The sequence below is a fragment of the Ips typographus genome, linkage group LG7, assembly GCF_016097725.1.
Source record: "Ips typographus isolate SLU linkage group LG7, UJ_Ityp_2.0, whole genome shotgun sequence".
NCBI lineage: Eukaryota > Metazoa > Arthropoda > Insecta > Coleoptera > Curculionidae > Ips > Ips typographus.
In genome coordinates this window covers 7044529-7064018 of record NC_138428.1, presented here as the reverse complement: position 1 = coordinate 7064018, position 19490 = coordinate 7044529, and the positions used below count along the sequence as shown (strand labels likewise).

Below are 19490 nucleotides of genomic sequence, written 5' to 3'. Positions count from 1 at the left end.
CGCCTTCTATGAAACAAGATCTGTGAATTGGGCGGATTCTTTCGAAGAAGAAGTGATTGATTTGCCGGAGCCAATAACGTTTTTTGAAAAATCTATTTCAGAATATATTTATGACGAAATGTCTGCTAAAACCAATCTATATGCAACTCACGTACAACAGTTCTAAGATTTTCTGCAACAAATATTGCAGAAATAAAAAAATTTGTTGGAATCCACATATTGATGGGAAATTTGAACTTACCGAGAATAAACATGTATTGGGATTCTTCCATTGCTATTTCCATAAACAAAGAGAACATGACCCTAAAAAGATTTTCCAAATTGCGTCAAAGCATTCATTTAGTGGATATTACCGCTAGAGAAGTTGGAAATACAGATCGGTTATGGAAAGTTAGGTCAATTTATAATTCTATAAGAAGCAGATGTTTGGAACTTCCACTAGAAACAAATTTATGCATAGATGAACAAATGGTGCCTTTCAAAGGACAGATAAATATAAAACAATATATAAAAAACAAACCAAAAAATGGGGCATCAAATTGTTCGTCTTGGCTGGTCAGAGCGGTCAAATTTATGATTTCATAATATACAAGGGCTCTACAACGGAAATTGAGCCTGAGTTAACTGCACTGGGCTCAAGTGTTGCTGTTATTATGCATCTGTGACAAAGAATTGTCTCTAAAAATCATAGACTTTATTTCGACAACTACTTTGGCTCTTATCAGTTGTTTCAGTACCTAGCAATGAAGTTGATTTTATACAATAACTTATTTTATACAAAGCACCTCCAAAACGTAGTGGAAAATTTAGTTAAGTTTATTTGGTGTTTTTGAAAAACTGTGTACGAATTTACAACGGTTTATTTGTAAGTATCATTTTTAGTACTTTTAATAGGTATTGAGTTAATTTGATGTCTCTAAATCTTTTTTTTACATATCTTACACTTTACTTCTAATAAACAATATGGAACCAAACCGCATAGACGTACGCATACGAAGAACTCTCATCGCCATGACGGGTACTTACTACCACAAACTCCGCAGAATTTTTAATGGAATTTGGTAAGTACTTTGAAATTGTTTTCTAGATTCAGCTATCTAGGTAACTTCTTTACACTATTGAGAAAAGAAAGATGTTCTAACTACGCTAGGATTAATAAGTATTATTTAATAAGTATATTTTAAAATAGTAGGGTCTGATTTCACAGTTTCCATAGAATAAAAAAGTTATTCTGATGTGAAAGTACCGGCACTTAGAATTGTTGTATATTACCTTATACAAAAACGAAATCATTTATTCTCGCATTTAAATTGCGCAGCATAAAATAGCCAGACAACCTTGAATTTCGATAAAAAACTCTCGAGAGACTAACCACGGTTGCCACTGTGAAAATTCAAACGTTTAACACGCGTCCTTGACAAAAACACATGTAAAAGCATACTAGGATATGCATTTCACGTTTCAACCGGCAACACCGGTATCACTCAGTGTCTGGTACGCAAGCTCCAGACAACTGCGCGTAAAAACGGGGCCTAACATTTATTCAAAGCGCCGCAAAGCGGTCGTTTAAAATAAAACGGCAGCACGCAGCAAAGCATCGACGAGTGTAGTGCACCTTGACATTGCACTTTATGTCAAGCAGCGAGGGAGCAACACACCGATCCCCTTGCCGTTGGCGAACACCATCATAGCACTAAGGTGACATAGTAACCCTGGGGTGTGGAACGCTTCCCGAAAGATCATCAATCACCCCGAAAGTGATACTTATTCTCCTGTGGGGTTCAGAACAAGTTAAAATAAAGCGTGGAAGAAACGTTCAAGAAAGCGCTGATAATTTTGCCATCTAGTTTGTTACTGGGCAGGCACGTCGCCGTTCAGTGTAACTTCTACTCCACCAGGTTGTTAAGTCCAAAACAAATCGTTAAAAGTCCCATTTTCGTGTGTAAAATTGCTCCACTGCTCAAGTGGTCACCACGTCACCCAGACAGAACATTTTGTCTCCGTTTCACCCAGAAGATTTCAGTCAATAAATCTTCTTACCAATTTCGTTTACTCTTTAGTAAACCACAATCTAGCTACCTACACAGAAAAGTCAGATTAAGACTTTACTTCTTACCAGCAACGATGACCTGTTTACCCGTTGCCCGACAACCGCCTATACAGTGCAGGCCAAAAGTTTAAATTTTCTCATTTTTGTTCGTGTTTTACGACGAAAGGACTCAAGTTAGAGATCCGAAAAAATACAGAAAACTAGTCCGTGATAGGTACTACAACTTTCATTATTACGATTTTTCAATCAAATCAACCGTACAGGCGCAAAAAAATCAAAACCGTTTTCCCATGTTAATCTCCTATGTCCAGGGTGCTCTTGGACACCTGGTATATTGTCACGTTTAGGGGGTAGCGTAGGAAGAGAAACAAGACTGTAGCTCAAGTAAGTCTTCTTTATTAGGCACTGTATTACTCTTAGCATCGAACTCCGTCCAAGAGGGGGTGTGTGGGTGTGGGTGTATGTGCGTAAGGCCTTCGGAAGTGCCACCAAACGGAACCCGCTCGATACGAGCAGGGTGCCCCTATGTCCGACACGCCCAAAGGATTTACTTAAGGCACTGCAACAGGGTAACGAGCCGTCCGGGCACTAGAAAGTTCGGACTGTCGCTCGTGACCTCCCTCTGGGGATGACCCCAGAGTTCGGTGATTTAGCCGAGCTACGGTGCATCTTTTATACTCGTCAGCGACCTCATTACGCTAACCTTGCTGACTATGGTGGTTACTGGGTGTGCACCGTAACTATTAACACGGGTGTGACAATATCTCAATCTAAAATGAGTAACAAAGATATTTTCCTTCTCAGATATCAAGCTGACAATATACCACATTTCGATGGTTAGTTGTTGCAAAGATTTATTTGTTCTTGTGAAAATTTCTTGATAAACTTTCAAAATGCAAATGACCCAACTGACGCAATCAATATCATACTCTTAGACACAATTTTGGGAAAATTACGTGGGAGAGCAGCAGATCTCATTGGCTCTAGATCTGAACTAAAAACATGGCAACAAATCAAAAACGCTCTGAACGTAGTTACGTTACTCAGACCAAAGAGGTATTGATTGTCTAATCCAAGATTTAATTTCCATTAAACCCTTAAAAAATGAAACTCCTATAAATTTCGGAATGCATATTCAAGACGCCAGAAGTCTCTTATTTGCCAAATTAAGTTCTTAGATTGTAAACGAAAATGAAAAATTAACTAACCAACAAACGAAAAATTAACTAATCAACAAATAAATGAATACCCATCTACATCCGAAGAAACACCTCAACATTTCGTCTTGCCTGATAATGATTCTTCTGCAACATTCCAGATTAATTCTGAAAATTCTGAAGTTTATAATAATTCTCCTCAATATATGCTCCGAATCCGAATAGATTACAATGAATCTTATTATAATTCCCAAAATGACTATTATCCAGGTGAACAACCCTAGTACCCATCGGTACTTGAACCCCAAGAAAATTTTTTACATAATACAGCTGAATACAATACGATCCGACCTTACCTATATTTATGTTCCTGAAATTAACGCTAACTTTTTAGTTGACACCGGCAGTTCTCGTAGTTTAATAAACCCTAAACTTGCATATCATTATTATAACCATTTTATTTCTAAAGAAAATTTTTACATTCAAACAGCACATGGTGTAACGTTTTATGATGAAGTAGCTGAAATTCCTATATTTGAAATTTTTAAAACTACAGGAAAACATAAATTTTACTTATTTTATTTTTCCAAAAAATACGACGGTTTATTAGGAATTGATATGTTAAAACAACTAAACGCAAATGTTAACTTTAGTTCTGAAAAGATTGAAAGACCAAATGTTAAAATTCCATTCATATTTGAGGAAAAACAAATTTAAAATTCTTCTAATTTTCAGAATAATTCAATCATAATTCCAGGAAGAACCCAACAAATAATTAAACTTCCAGTTACATTAAAAAAGGAATAGGTATTTTAAATTACATACATTTTGGCAAAAATTTGGAATCACCTAAAAACCGATATTAAACTACATTTTCATCAACCTTTTGACATCGAACCAATTAATATCTTTGATGTAAATTTTGTTGAAAGAATGGAGACAGATCAAGACTTAACACAATATCATGACGATCTTCTTAAAGAAAATTTAAAGAACATCCGCCTAGATCATTGCAATCCTGAAGAGAAAAATACCACAAGAAAACTATGCTATGAATTTAGAGACATCTTTTACTACGAAGGAATTCCCCTTACTTTCACTAACAAAATTATACATAAAATTAACTTAACAAACGACAGTCCCATTTTTACAAAAAGTTATCGTTACCCTGAAATTCACAAGGCTGAAGTAAAACAACAAATTTCAAAAATGCTTGAGCGAGGTATCATTCAAGATTCAGTTTCTCCTTGGTCTAGTCCAATATGGATAGTTCCTAAAAAGCTTGACGCTTCAGGAAAACGAAAATGGAGAATGGTTATTGACTATAGAAAGCTCAATGAAAAAACTATTGACGATAAATACCAGTTACCAAACATATCAGACATTTTGGATAAATTAGGCAGAAGTCATTATTTTACAACTTTAGATTTGGCAAGTGGTTTCCACCAAATTGAAATGGACCCAGAAGACATTCAAAAAACTGCATTTTCCACCGAAAACGGTCATTACGAGTTTAAGAGAATGCCGTTTGGCTTAAAAAATGCACCATCAACTTTCCAACGAGTAATGGACAATATTTTACGCGGTTTGCAAAATGAAGTTTGTCTTGTTTATCTTGACGACATTGTTATAGTTCATCTTTGCAGGAACACTTAAACAGACTAAAACAAGTTTTTCTCAGACTTCGTGAGTCCAACTTCAAAATACAGTAAGATAAATCTGAATTTCTCAAAAAAGAAGTACAGTATTTAGGACATATTGTTACAACCGATGGCGTTAAACCCAATCCTCACAAAATAGCAGCAATAAAAAATTTTCCCATTCCAAGATCACAAAAAGAAATCAAATCATTTTTAGGCTTATTAGGTTATTATAGACGCTTTATAAAAGATTTTGCCAAAATTACTAAACCTTTAACTCTTTTGTTTGCAATGGCATCGTTCAAATCGACTGTTCCTACCGATGTTCATCCGGAAGGAGTGAGTGGTCATTGGTGCATCAGTGAGGTAATTCAAAGTAAACAGGCGGCCGCGACCTCTCCCGTGGAAAGAAACGCCATTCTCGACAGTTTAGTGATCGGATTTTTATCGGACAATATTAATCGCGAAGTAAGAAATTACAGTTTGCCCGTGTGCGACTCTGAAATTGCGGCCGTTTTTGTAAACGAACCACCCTTCGAAGTCGATTTGTGCATCTAACCACGAGACGGCTGGGTAGACACGAACTTAAAAACCTCAATAAATGGGCCGACTCCACGATCTCGCCTACCCGTGAATTAAATGAATTTTTAATTTTGCACAATGGCGGCAAATTGTTTCAACAATACGTAGTGGACGCTTATGTCAAAGTGGAGGCGAACGAGCTGTGGTGGCATAAAACCCCCCAGCTATTTAGATGGCGAGCCAGTTACGGTAGTTTGTTAAGGTACTTGGAGACAAGGGCTAACGCGGCTGGTACAGACTATCGAGTTGGGTCAATTTTCATTTTGCCTGTGTCGTCGAGACGTGAAATGCGATTCACGAATCGCCAGTACCTCGATGCGATTAATGTGATAGCAAAACATGGCCGGATCTCTTTATCACGTTTACGACGAACCCGAATTGGTCAGAGATCCAAAACAACCTCGCTTACATACAGAAATGGCCAAACCGTCCTGATTTGGTTTGTCGCGCATTCCACATTAGATTAACCGAGTTTATGGACGATATGGTCAAGAAACAATTATACGGTACCGTCCATAACTATTTATATACGAGAGAATTTCAGAAACGAGTCTTGCCTCATGCTCACATTTTGGTGACGTTTTCACCGCGCGACAAACTTAACAGCCGTGAGCGCGTCGACGATGTCGTTTCAGCCGAGATACCGGACTATCAAGTCGAACCGATTTTGTATAGAACGGTAGCCGACTTTTATCTGCATACAAAGTGTAGAGGACCGACCCGCGACCCAAACGTTACCTGTTTGAGAGCGGACGGTACCTGCAAAAAGTATTTTCCAAAGGCCCTACGGGAGGTCACTAATTTAAACTATAACGCTTCAACGGTCAAAAATGGACACCCTGAATATCGTCGACGTCGCAACAATCACATGATCATTTCGAACAACATTACGTACACCAATGCCGATATCGTGCCTTACAATCGTTACGCGGCACTCAAATATCAGAGTCACATCAATTTTGAGTGCGTCGGATCCTTGGCATCCGTCAAATATCTGTAGAAATACGTAACGAAGGGTGAGGACATGTGTCGCATGGAAGCGAAAAATGAAGTCCATCGCACTATAAATTGGGACGAGATTAGTAATGACCTAGACTGTAGGTATGTGAGTTCAATGTTCAATGGAGGCGTGTTGGCGCCTGTTCCAATTTAAGATGAGCGATCGAAGTCATTTGGTTGTATGTCTGCCTGTTCACCTTGAGGGCCAACAGACCATCGAGTACGAGGAGGACGAGGACGCGGCAGATTTTGCTACGCGCCACCATCGACACCAAACTCACGGCTTACCCGGAAATCCCGGAAAATTACACGTGGAACGCAAAGCGCGGTCAATGGCAATCACGTGTTTATAATCGTAATGTGGTTGGCGTTGTCGTCATTCAACGCACAACAATGAATTGTACTGTTTGCGTACACTGTTGCAACATGTGCGTGGCTGCCGATCATTTGTCGAACTGCGCACTGTCCGTGAATTTGATTCGGACAGTGGTCAAACACAGACAGGTGGTGAAACTATCGTGTGCGACACGTATCGTGAAGCGTGTGTGCGTCGCAGTCTTTTCGCAAACACTGATATATTTGACCGTGCGATGCAACAAGCTTCGACGCGTGCGGCACCATATCGTTTACGTAAATTTTATTCTTTATTAGTGTTGGTCAGTTTGGACGCGGGCCAATCATATGTGGTCAATGTTTTAGCGCTTTGGTCCAAATTCAAGTTTCCGCACATCATTGCCGACTTGGTATTGGGTCCACGTCCCACCACCACTTCATACGGTCATGCCTATCATCTTGCCATTGCACAGATCGATTCGATCTTGGCGAGAAATAGTAATGACGATAACTTGACGTTGGCCAGGTTGGGTTTGCACGATCCCGAAGCAATATCCTACGATGACGGACGTAATGACGCAGATACCGAGGTAGTTGCGTCGGGCGTCGTGCGGTGGAAGGGGTGGCGGGGCAGTTGCTGCTGCCCGCAATGATGACGATAATTATGCCGACGAAAGATAGATAGATAGACAGATAGACGAAAGTAATCGTGAACGGATTGCTTGGGAGGAGTATTGCTCTAAATACCGTGTTGTTAGTTTGACGGTAGAACAGCTTGGCATCTACCGTCGTATAGTGTTTGCCATTTTACGGCGAAAAAATTTACTAAACAATGGTGATGCGTGTTTTCATTTTGGTGTTAGTGAGTGGTTAGTGTCGCAACGTCTCCATCGATTTGGTCAGTCCGATGACGACGACTACGACGACAACGACGACGAGGACCAGAATAGAGACCAACAAGGAGTCAATGACGGTTGCATCACACCAACCAACACATCCAATCATGTATTGCCACCGATGCCTAATGTTCGCGATTGCCAGAATTTGTTTTATATTGATGGCCCGGCTGGCACGGGCAAAACCTTTTTGTATAACGTATTAAATGCTCGATTAAAGTCGAGCCGGTATATACATGGATTGACAGTGTTGAAGGTGGCGTGGACGGGAATTGCAGCATCCCTAATTATGGACGGCATGACGTGCCACAAGGCCTTCCGGATCGACTTGGACCTCAACGAAACGTCCACGGTGGGCTGGCCCGTTGAGCACAATCGCAGCAAGCGGATGGCTGAAGTGGACGTCATCTTTTGGGATGAAGTGTCAATGACCAGTCGATTTGCTTTGGAGGCCGTCGATCGTTATTTGCGAGACATTACGCGCTCTCAAGTACCGTTCGGCGGCAAAGTGATTGTGTTTGGCGGGGACTTTCGTCAAACCTTGCCCATTGTGATGCGTGAACATGGGAATGCAATGTCGATACTGAATCGATCGGTTTTGAGTAGTTTTCTCTGGCATTACGTGATGCCAGGCAAGCAGAGTCTCTCTGAAAATTTGAGAGCCAGATCGTGTCCAGATCAACCAGCAGCACCACAAGCCAATAACGGAATGCCACCACCACCCTCCGATCGTAACAATAACGATATTGGCGACGATGCAATCGAACAACTGATGCTGAACATCTGTATGGACGACGATGGGATTGTGCGAACACCACCACCACCACCACCACCTGTGGTACAAGCCATTCCACCAGCCACAGAAGATGTCGTCGCCAATATTGTACCCGGAGAAGCAGCTGCAGCAGCAGCTCAACAACCTCCCACCACCACCACCAACAATGACGAAGAACCCAATGACCTGTACGTGCCCGTTGATGTTCTCAATGGCATCAATACGTCCAATTTGCCGCCGCACGATTTGCGGTAAAAGTTGGAGCCGTAGTGATGTTGTTGCGCAACATCGATCTGGGTAACGGACAGTGTAACGGATGCAGGTTGTTGGTAAGAAGAATGCAGGATCAATTGCTCGAATTGGAAACATTGACTGGACCGTCTAAGGGGAAAATAGTTTGGCTACCACGTATGGTATTGCGCAGTACCGTTCCAGAATTGATTTCGCCCATACAGCGAACTCAATTCCCGGTACGCCTTGCATTCGCTATGACTGTTAACAAGTCGCAAGGACAAACTTTTAAGCGGGTAGGGATTGCGCTCACCAGTCGCTGCTTTGCTCACGGCCAGTTGTATGTCGCCATGTCGCGAGTCGGCGATCCTGCACAGGTTCGAATTTTCGTGGGGCCACATCCGATGCAAGGTCGTTTTACATTTCCTACTACCGTGCTCACAACGCGGAATGTGGTACACCGCGAAGCGTTTACGGTAAGACCGGATCCGCCTGTAGTCGTATATAATATACGGAAACGGGCCCATCAAAACGTCAATGCTGTAGTCGTTGGTCCCGATGGTGGCAATGTGGTTGATGGTGATGGCGGTAATAATGGTGGACCACCACGATTATTGTCGCTGCCACAATTATTGTTGCCCCCATTGGACACGGCGGTATTACGTGTTGATGGGACCAGGCGGATTGGAGATCAACCATCGACCTTGAGTTGAGATACCCTGAGGAAGACGACATGTCCTCTCATCAAGAGGAGGTGCCACGCCCTTTGGCTACGTCACCACAGTCGTCGACGCCGCGTCACGCATCGCCATTTCGCCTTCAGTCAGTGTCCAACCGTTTTCGAGTACTGTGTATCGTTATGTCGCGCCGAGTAATTTCCAACGATGACGAGTTACCGTCAACTAGCGGGTATGTGCCGCCGAAGAAGAAACGGCGAATGATTATTCATTCGTCATCTTCGGATAGCGGCTCGAAACAGTCAGTGTCATCGCCTACGTCGTCTCGTGGTTCCGAATCATATAGTGAAGCACTTCCTTTGGAGATCGATGAAGATTTGCTTCACGGTATTAATGAAATATCATCCGACGACGAAGGCGATATTGTCGATTCATCGGTGAATGTCCGGGCCGAAGAAACGACTGACGCGGCTGTTATTCCGGCTACACAGATGGCAACTTTAATTCGTGAGGACTTTGCCGCCATCAGACAAACTATAATAGAGTGCGAGGAAATAGACTTTGACTTTTCACTGCGTACCGAAATGGCAGCAACTTTGAAAGCCGTGCGAAAGCAGGTTGATGAAGTTGTTTGCCTGGGTAAGAAAATGTCTTTTTAAAAAACGCATTTTCTTATGCAAAAAAATTGGTTCTTTTCAGAACCACAAATTAGTTGAAAAAAGAAAGTTCGTTCAATTTATTGTGTGTTGTTTTTTTTTTGTTTACCTACGTAAACAAAGACGACGACGCCAACAAAGTAAAAATTCCACTCGGCGGCTTTGCATCGAATTCAAAAAATCAAACCACAAATTAATTGATAAAACGTAATACTGTCTACATAATGTAGTGTTTTTTCGTGCTGTTTTTGCAATTCCGTTTAGAAAAATGCAAATTAACTTTATACCATTAACTAATTACCATTATATGTGTTTATTGTACTGCAATTTGTTGACAGTAAGAAATTTGACTTTTAACAGACGAGCGAGTCCGTTAACAAGCCCCGCCTACTCGGTTTTGTCGAACGGAGCGACGCGATTGGTTGGCGCGACAGTATAAAACGGGTCCTTTAAGGGTGTTTTATTCAGTCCGCAGTCATGAGTTCTCGTAATATTGGAAGTGCTGAAAATTCGTGGGCGCCTAGTGTGCCAGCAAATTTTCGCAAGGCCATGTTGACCGATATTGAACGGTTATCGGCTGCATCGTCGGCGATCACGTTAGCCGTTCAATCTAGGCAGGAGGAGATTGACACGAGGACGTTGTTTAGACAACAGCTGAGTGACAACTCTGCTCTTATCCAAAAAGCAATTTTAAGTTGCGAGAAAAAGCTGGAGGAGGCAGTGAATATACTTGAAAGCTAGTATTTATTTACTGCTTTTAAGTATATTCAAAAACCAGTTCTTTTTAGAACTAAAAAATAATCGGTTCTTTTCAGAACCACAAATTAATTGAGAAAAGAAAGTTTGTTGAATTTATTGTGTTGTTTTTGTTTTTTTTTTTGCAACATATGTATTGACGACGACGCTAACAAAGGAAAAAATCTACTAGCCCGCTTTGTAGCGCACTAACTGAATAAATTACTCGCGTTTGTGGACAATCTTTCTCCAATTGCTTTTAACGTTTTAAAACCGGCAAAGATCGACTTTGGTGTTGATCTAGCGTTCATAAATGACATTTTTGTGTCCAATTACGTCCGCTGGGACTATATTGGACCCTGTAGTACGAAGTGAATCGTTTAATTTAGCTTTTAATCAAGGTTTGTAAGCAAATTTTTATTTATATATGAGTGTAGTGTGTTTTAAAAAGCCCTTTTTTGTAAATAAGAGATAAATAATCTCTCCAGCGTCCAAAAATACGTATTTTCGGTAACAAAAGTCTTACTGACCCGGAAAAACGTTATTGTCAGACCGAGAAAGAAGCTCTTGCAATAGTGTGGGCCGTCGAACATTTTAAAATTTATTTATACGGCAAAGAAGAGTTTGAGCTGATCACTGACCACAAACCACTGGAAGTAATTTTTGGTCCAAAATCAAGACCTTCTGCCCGCATTGAGCGGTGGGTTATGCGCCTTCAATCTTTTAATTTCAAGATAGTCTTTCGTCCTGGAAAAAGTAATATTGCAGATCCGTTGTCTCGACTGTGTCAGACAGATCCAATTCCATTCGATAATCACAATTTCGTATACCATGTAGTTGAATATTCAAAGCCGATCGCCATGACTTTAAATGAAATCCGAGAAAACTCTGAGAATGATGACGAGGTAGGAAAAATAATAACTGGAATCAAACAAAAAATATGGGTTGAACCCGTCAAACATTGTCGAACTTTTCAAGAAGAGTTTTGCGTGTGTGATGATATTTTACTGCGCGGTACCAGAATTGTGATTCCACATAAACTGAGACAACGAATTCTGGAGGCTGCTCACGAAGGTCATCCGGGAATTGTCGCTATGAAAGGTAGGCTGCGTACACAAGTATGGTGGCCCAAAATAGATGAACATGCAGAAAAGATTGTCAAATCTTGTAAAGGTTGTACATTAGTATCTACTCCAGGACCTCCAAACCCAATGAAAAGAAGGTCAATGCCTAACGGTCCATGGATAGATGTCGCAGTTGACTTCATGGGGCCGTTACCTAATGGTGTTTACCTTTTTGTTATAGTCGATTATTTTAGCCGTTACAAAGAAATTAAAATTATGCGATCCATAACTGAAATAAACACGGTAAATGTGCTAAAAGAAATTTTTTCAAGGCTTGGTTTGCCCATGTCCATCACATGTGACAATGGTAAACAATTCTGTAGCCAAGAAATTAAGTCATTTTGTGAAGAAAATGCAATAAAAATATTTTATACTATACCCTATTGGCCCCAAATGAACGGTGAGGTAGAACGTCAAAATAGGGACATACTAAAAAGACTTAAAATTAGTAATGCTGTAAAAACTGATTGGCAAGAGGACATTTTTAAATACTTGATGTACAATAGTACACCGCATACCACTACAGGAAAAACTCCGCATGAATTGTTTTTTAAACGTCAATTTCGTGACAAAATACCTAGTTCTATTGACACTGGAAATGCAACTTTAACTGAACTAGATGAGGAAGTGATTGACAGAGACCGGGTTCAAAAAGAAAAAGGGAGAGAACTGGGAGATAGGAAAAGGAAAGCCACAGAAAGTGATTTACAAATTGGAGATAAGGTATATCAGAAAATTATGGTTAAATCAAATAAAACAACTCCAGACTTTGACTCTACTCCATACTTAGTTACAAACAAAATGAAAGGTGATGTAATGATAAGAGACGAAAACTCAGGACAAGAGTTTCGCCGAAATGTAATTCATTTAAAGAAAATCGAAGGAGAATGAAAAATTTCTGACGATAGATCAGAGAAGAATAATTGAAAAATAAAAACTAAATTGAATATGATTAGGTATACTTATGTGTGTTTTTATATTGTTAAATTATTGTTAACGGTTATATTTGGTATTAGTTTCATATTGTAGGTAAGTAATTGTTGTGATATATGTAACATAGTATTTTAAGTTGTCATATATCTATCAAGTATAAGTTGCGGTTTGGATTGGTTATATATATTAAATTTTTCATAATAGTTATAACCTCTGGATACTGGAAAAAGGAAGAGATGTAATGTATTGATCGTACTGACTGGTACCCAAGGAATGTATTATGATGATGAATCACAAAATAAACAGAGGATTATTGAATGTGGTTTCGGAAAGTAAAGCAGACCAAGCAGAGTGAAGTGGTGTTATATGATAACAAAGTGTTTTATTTTCCTAATTAATAGAAGTGAAGAAAGAGAACATTACAAAAGCCATTCCGTCAAAGTGATTTATCGGTGACAATGAGTTCAAGCGACGAAAATGATGTGAGTTGTCTTTCTACTCCACTCCACAGCAGTCGTCGAAAAAATATCGTCTATATTTCGAGCCGAAAGTACTTTTGCCGCTTTTACATGATTGCAGCTTTCGGCTTCGCCTCAAGCTGCAATTTTCATGTGCAAGCAGCAAATATGTCCTTTCCGCTCTTAATATAGAATATACTATTGTACAAAATCAATATCTATAGGTCATATTTAAAACCAAGGGAATACCAAAAATACTGCGAGTTGATCGAGGAACATAGGTAATTTTAAAACCATTTTAAAAAAGAAGTAAAACATAAAATTTATTCTAGTTCTAATAGGGAGCAAAATGCAGAAGAAAACAAGTTTTCGTCACTATCGGGACAACGAATTGTTGACATTTCCTATTTTCTACAGTCCATTTTAAATTTTCTTCATCATGGATTATTTTCGTGTAAAGCGCAACATATTTACATAAAAAGAGAAATGAGACAAGGCTTAATCTCAAAGTTTCTCCTAAGTTGTCGAGTTTGTAAAACCGATCACCAGGTTCACAGTGATGACCCTGCGAAGAAAATATTTAACGTGAATGGAGCAGCTTTAAATGCAAGCGTTTCTGTTGGAATTGGATATGACCAAACGTATGAATTCTTGTCTCTCCTAGAGATTCCACCATTGTCGAAGACGAAGTATTATTCGTTACAGAACGAGTTGGTAGAGGCGTACAATGAAACAGCTTGGTCGTCAATGATTGAGGCAGGACAGGAAGAAAAGAACCTTGGAATACAAAATAATGAAGTAGATCAGCTTGGACGACCACTAATTACAGTAGTGGCAGACGGAGCTTGGTCAAAAAGATCGTATAAAAGGAACTACTCTGCATGCTCCGGCGTTGCAGCTATAATTGGGTACCGTACTAAAAAAATATTGTATTTGGGTGTGAAAAATAAATATTGTACTTGGTGTAAACTCTTTGGCGAAGATATAAGTCACTCCTGTTACAAAATTTTTTCCCGGTTATCCACTGCTATGGAAAGCAAAATTATTGTAGAGGGTTTTAATTGCAGTATTGCTATGCATGGACTAAGTTATAAAAACCTAGTTGCAAATGGTGACAGCAGCGTATACAAAAAAAATTTGGAAAACGGGCCATATGGAGGTACATTGGTATAAAAGATAGAATGTCGAAACCATCTTCTAAGACGCTACTCTAACAATTTAAGGCTTCTAATAAAGCGAAGGATCAGTTGTGGTGGAAAAGTTATTCCATCTTTTCTTCGTAGTTATCTTAAAAATAATATTTTAAGGTTACGAATGGTCGTTGATTGCGCCGCAAAACATTACAGAGTCACAAATGACGATTATGACACTAAAGTTAAAAACCTACAGAGTGACATAAAAAACAGCATACATCATGTATTTGGCAATCACCAACTATGTCTTGCATATTACTGCAAAAGGAAACAAAAGAAAATAATTTGATTCCGCAAATGGAAGAATGTGGTTTGCTTAACATATAGAAGCCTGCAATTACAGACTTATTTATAATGCCAAAAGTTTACTTAAAAACTTAAATAATAATGTTTGTGAGGGCTATAATAGTTTAGTCGCTAAATTCATTGGTGGTAAACGCATTAACTTTTCATGCCGCGGTAGTTACGAAATGCGGTGTAATGCTGCCGCAATATTTTTTAATTCTAAAGGACGCTTCCATGACAATTTCCACAAATCTGTTACTACCAGAAGTCCCGGTCTTTATACTAAAAGACTGATCAAAAAAGTATTAGGCCAGAGAAGCCGTCAAATAAGATTAACAAAACCTCGAAAAAGATTATTTCATAAGACCAATGATGATGGCCACGATAGTAACTACGGACCGGAGGCCGACAAAGATCCTGAAATAGACAATCAAGAACTGGAAAGACTAAGAGAACCATTTCTTAATGAATTGGCAAAAAGTGACGATGAAATTAATAGGATTTTTGAAAAAACTAAGAGCCAACGACTTTGCGACAATTGGTTTTCTGAAAGACGCAAACGATTAACTGCGTCAAATTTTGGAAAAATAGTTAAACTAAGAGCATCGACAGATAAAAACAAAGTGGCGCAGAGTTTGATATCGTCAACGTTTATGGGCAACGTGAGTACTAGGTATGGGGTTGAACATGAGACATTGGCAATTAAGGATTTAGCACAGGTTCTTGAAGTAGATATTAAAGATTGGCTTAATTATTCATAAAGAGAATCCTTTTTTGGCTGCATCTCCAGATGGTCTTATTGGTAATAACATTATTGTGAAGTGAACTGTTCGTACTCGGCGAGAGAAATGACCCCACAAGAAGCTATAGAAAAAAAAGTAATTAAATTCGGCAAAATGGAAAATATGATTTGTTCTTTAAATCGTAATCGCCCATACTACTACCAAAATCAAGGACAGCTATTTGTAACAGGCAGAAAATTTTGTTATTTTGGTGTATGGACTCCAAAAGGTTTTGTGTACGAACGTATCAAACCCGACACAAGTTTATGGTCAGAAATGTTTCCAAAATTACGTCAGTTTTATATGGAAAATTGTTTACCTATACACTGTGTGTAAAAAGTCCGGCAACCCTGAATTATTTCGCAAAATATACAACTCATTGAAAAATATCCTATATAAATATTGACGCACTTTAAACGTTTTACCGTTAGGTGACATTCAGGAATATACAGGGTGAGCCACAATATGGCAATGAATTGAGGTTATGTTTTTTCTTATGGAATGACCATGTTTCAATGACGTTTTCTGATTCGCTCTCTCATTCTGATCACATTTCATGTAACATGTTGTATGGTTACCTTGAACAGTTTGGCAGCTATTTAATTATTAAAGACAAATTTGCTTTCATGGTATCCCATGTTTATCGATAGTAATTCTCACCTTTACCTGATTGTTACATTTGATAGTAGATTGCGGGTACCTATTTTTGACATTAGCTGGTAGTGTCAATAATTTTTTGTACACAATGTCCCTTACAGAAAAGGAACGTGTAACTCTGCTTATGATAAGAGGTTTTGGCGGTAGGCAGAGGACGTATTTTGAAACCGTGGAACAGTTTAACATAATTAAAAAATTGTGCCATCAATTATTAACATAGTCGGACCGAATTTCCAGCATACTTGGTTTCAACAGGATGGTGCGCCACCACATTTTGGAAGACATGTACGGGCGTACTTGGATGAGGTGTTTCCTAACCGTTGGATAGGTCGTAGAGGTGCAATAGAGTGGCCTCCTAGATCACCGGATTTGACGCCTCTAGATTATTTTCTATGGGGTCACTTAAAAAATAAGGTATATGCAACAAAACCGACAAATTTAGATGATTTAAGAAGAAGAATTATGGATGAATGCAACCTTATAACACGCGACATGTTACAAAACGTCATTGAAAAATTTTATTTTAATTTAGCTCATTGTCAGAAAGTTCAAGGGGCACATTTTCAGCATTTAATCAAATAAAAAATGTTTACTTATTTAAAAGTGTAGTTTTCTTTAATAATTAAATAGCTGCCAAACTGTTTAAGATAACCATACAACATGTTACATGAAATGTGATTAGAATGAGAGAGCGAATCAGAAAATGTCATTGAAACATGGTCATTCCATAAGAAAAAACATAACCTCAATTCATTGCCATATTGTGGCTAACCCTGTATATTCCTGAATGTCACCTAACGGTAAAACGTTTAAAGTGCGTCAATATTTATATAGGATATTTTTCAATAAGTTGTATATTTTGCGAAATAATTCAGGGTTGCCGGACTTTTTACACACAGTGTATTACTGAAGGAAAAGTTGTACGATATGGTTTCTTAATTCCGAAGTTGTTTATTATTACCTATAGTTCAATTCTTTACATAGAAAACATTGTATATTTATTTTTAGTTGAATTGTCGTCCTAGAAGAGGAATCAAAGTAGCAAGTTTCCTGCCTAGGTATGAAAGTTTTCTTTCAGTTCTTTGTATCCCGTCCGGTTCAGTACCTTCAATTTTTAATATGTAAATAGTAAGTCAGTACCATCTGACTCGGTATTCTTAAGTTAAATTATTTATTATCTAGTAATATGTAATTTATTCATAGGTTATATCCCGAGACGTTTAAGTTTTCTCGGGTAAATTGTGAATAGGTGGTTTTTTGCAAAACGGCTCTCATTGTGGAACTAGAAAAGTTCTCTGAATTTGATTGGCTACTGGTACAATGTGTCTAAATTCACATTTAGTCATAAAAAATAATATCAGTTTATAAACAACACAAAAGTAACTAACTAGGTTATTGCCGCTAATACACCGCCAGCAGGTCACCGGGCAACCAGGTACCAGACGCAGCGTCAGCAGGAAAATCACCAAACCTTCCAATGTGGAGCACAGAACAATATTGGTCAGCACGTATTATTTTAATTCAATTTGTTTATAACGTTTGTTAATTTGTATAAATAATTGTTAACTGTTAAATAAAAATAAGTATTAATCCAACAGCGGTTCTTACTCAACCTTCCAACCTAAACCTTATACAACAATAAACTACCAAGTATCCTGAGCATTCTTCCTGAATTCCATTACAGGAATTTACATTGGTCCTTCGAGCAAAAAACCTTCAAAAAACCAACTGATTAGAATTCTCTCAAGCCTGTGCGGTGCCCAAGTATACCTTGGGTGGGAGTGGTTCTTCTCAGTTAATTCCCTTTACAAATAAACACACATACCTTCCTTCCTGCTGTAACAAGGGCCTTGTCTGGTTGCAGCATTCCAAACTGATTAGAATTCTATCAAGCCTGTGCGGTGCCCAAGAATACCTTGGTGGTTCTTTTCAGTTATTCCTTTGTATAGCAGGTGCACTGTCTGGTTATACAATTCTTGACCAAATCATACCATCCCCAACCAAACAAAGAAATTGGTTGAGATACCAGCAAACAACAAACAACAAACAAAAAACAAAAAAAAAAACACCTACTAAAATCATAAGAAGAAGCCAGGACATACAAACCTAGAAGAATGGAAGAAGCCAACGAACTCGCCAAGGCACAAGATCCCTTGGGTAAAAAATTAAAAACCCTATTTACCAATTACAAAAAAGACGCCCACGAGAGGAAAAATGAACAATATTTTCTCAAGAAAACTGCAGAGTTCGAGGCCATTTGGGAAAGCATTGAAGAAAACCATAAGCAGCTTATAAAGCTTGACGTTCCGACGCATCCGTATTTCACAACCAGTTATTTTTGTCAACTACAAGAACTCCAAGAAATTACCAAACATATTTCCGATTCCAAACAAAAGTTTCTTCAGGCAGCCAAACCACTCGCACAACAAGAAGCCTTATATTATAATCCAATAATATCAAACACCGAGAATGAAAAACCACTATTCCACAACAAAAACAAACAAAGCCCAAGACAACACTGGAAAAAGGTATTGATCGCTGTTCTTTTTGTTGTGATGATCCAAGCGTCCAAGGCAACTCAATATTCGATCCATTATCCTCCACCAGGACTATACATTGAGCACATGGGACATGCACGAATAGACAGGGGCACCTTCAGAATTGACCTGAAGTACGAGAAAAATAGAATGGTGAACGACTCAATAAACGTTCAAGATGCAATTAATCAGATAGACAACCTCTGCCAACGAGCAAAATCAATAGCAGGGGACACACAATGCATATCACTGATACATCATTTAAAAGAGAAGGAAAAACAATTTCAATGGACACAAAACGGATTACAAACTGTGGTATCGAAGCGTGAAAAAAGAGGAGCGTTGGGAAAACTACTTACCGCTGTATTCGGAGTAAATGATGAGATCTACACAAATATTGACGAATTAGATAAAAACCAAAAGGAGCTAATCAAGGCATCCAACCACCAAACCAAATTCATGTTACATGCTCTATCTACTTTTAATGACACCGAATCCAGAATCAACAATAAACTCGAAAGATTCCGGGAGAAAATCAATGAAGGCATTGCTTCAATAAATGAAATGGAAGAATGGTATCGAATGGTGGATACAAATAAACTGACAATTCACATTCTTAGTTCATATCAAGTGGTCTCCAATTACATAGATGAACTTTTGGACTATTATAAACGATTGTTAGATGTTCACTACCACAAAGTTCACATATATGACTTAATATTGTCACGAATGGAAAATCTATTAATTCAAAAGATGGACTTATTGGCTTAAAAACATAAGAATATTCGAG

General features: G+C 38.7%; 1 protein-coding gene and 1 pseudogene across 1 annotated transcript; both read left to right on the top strand.

Moving 5' to 3' along the window:
• The first annotated feature begins 5913 nt into the window (after positions 1–5913).
• Positions 5914–6429, top strand: LOC145731947 (uncharacterized). The gene has a single exon (XM_081983941.1). It carries the CDS (start codon positions 5914–5916, stop codon positions 6427–6429), a length of 516 nt encoding a protein of 171 aa, XP_081840067.1.
• A 7363-nt stretch (positions 6430–13792) lies between these two features.
• On the top strand, positions 13793–15558 carry LOC145731946 (uncharacterized; annotated as a pseudogene).
• The last annotated feature ends 3932 nt before the right edge of the window (positions 15559–19490 follow it).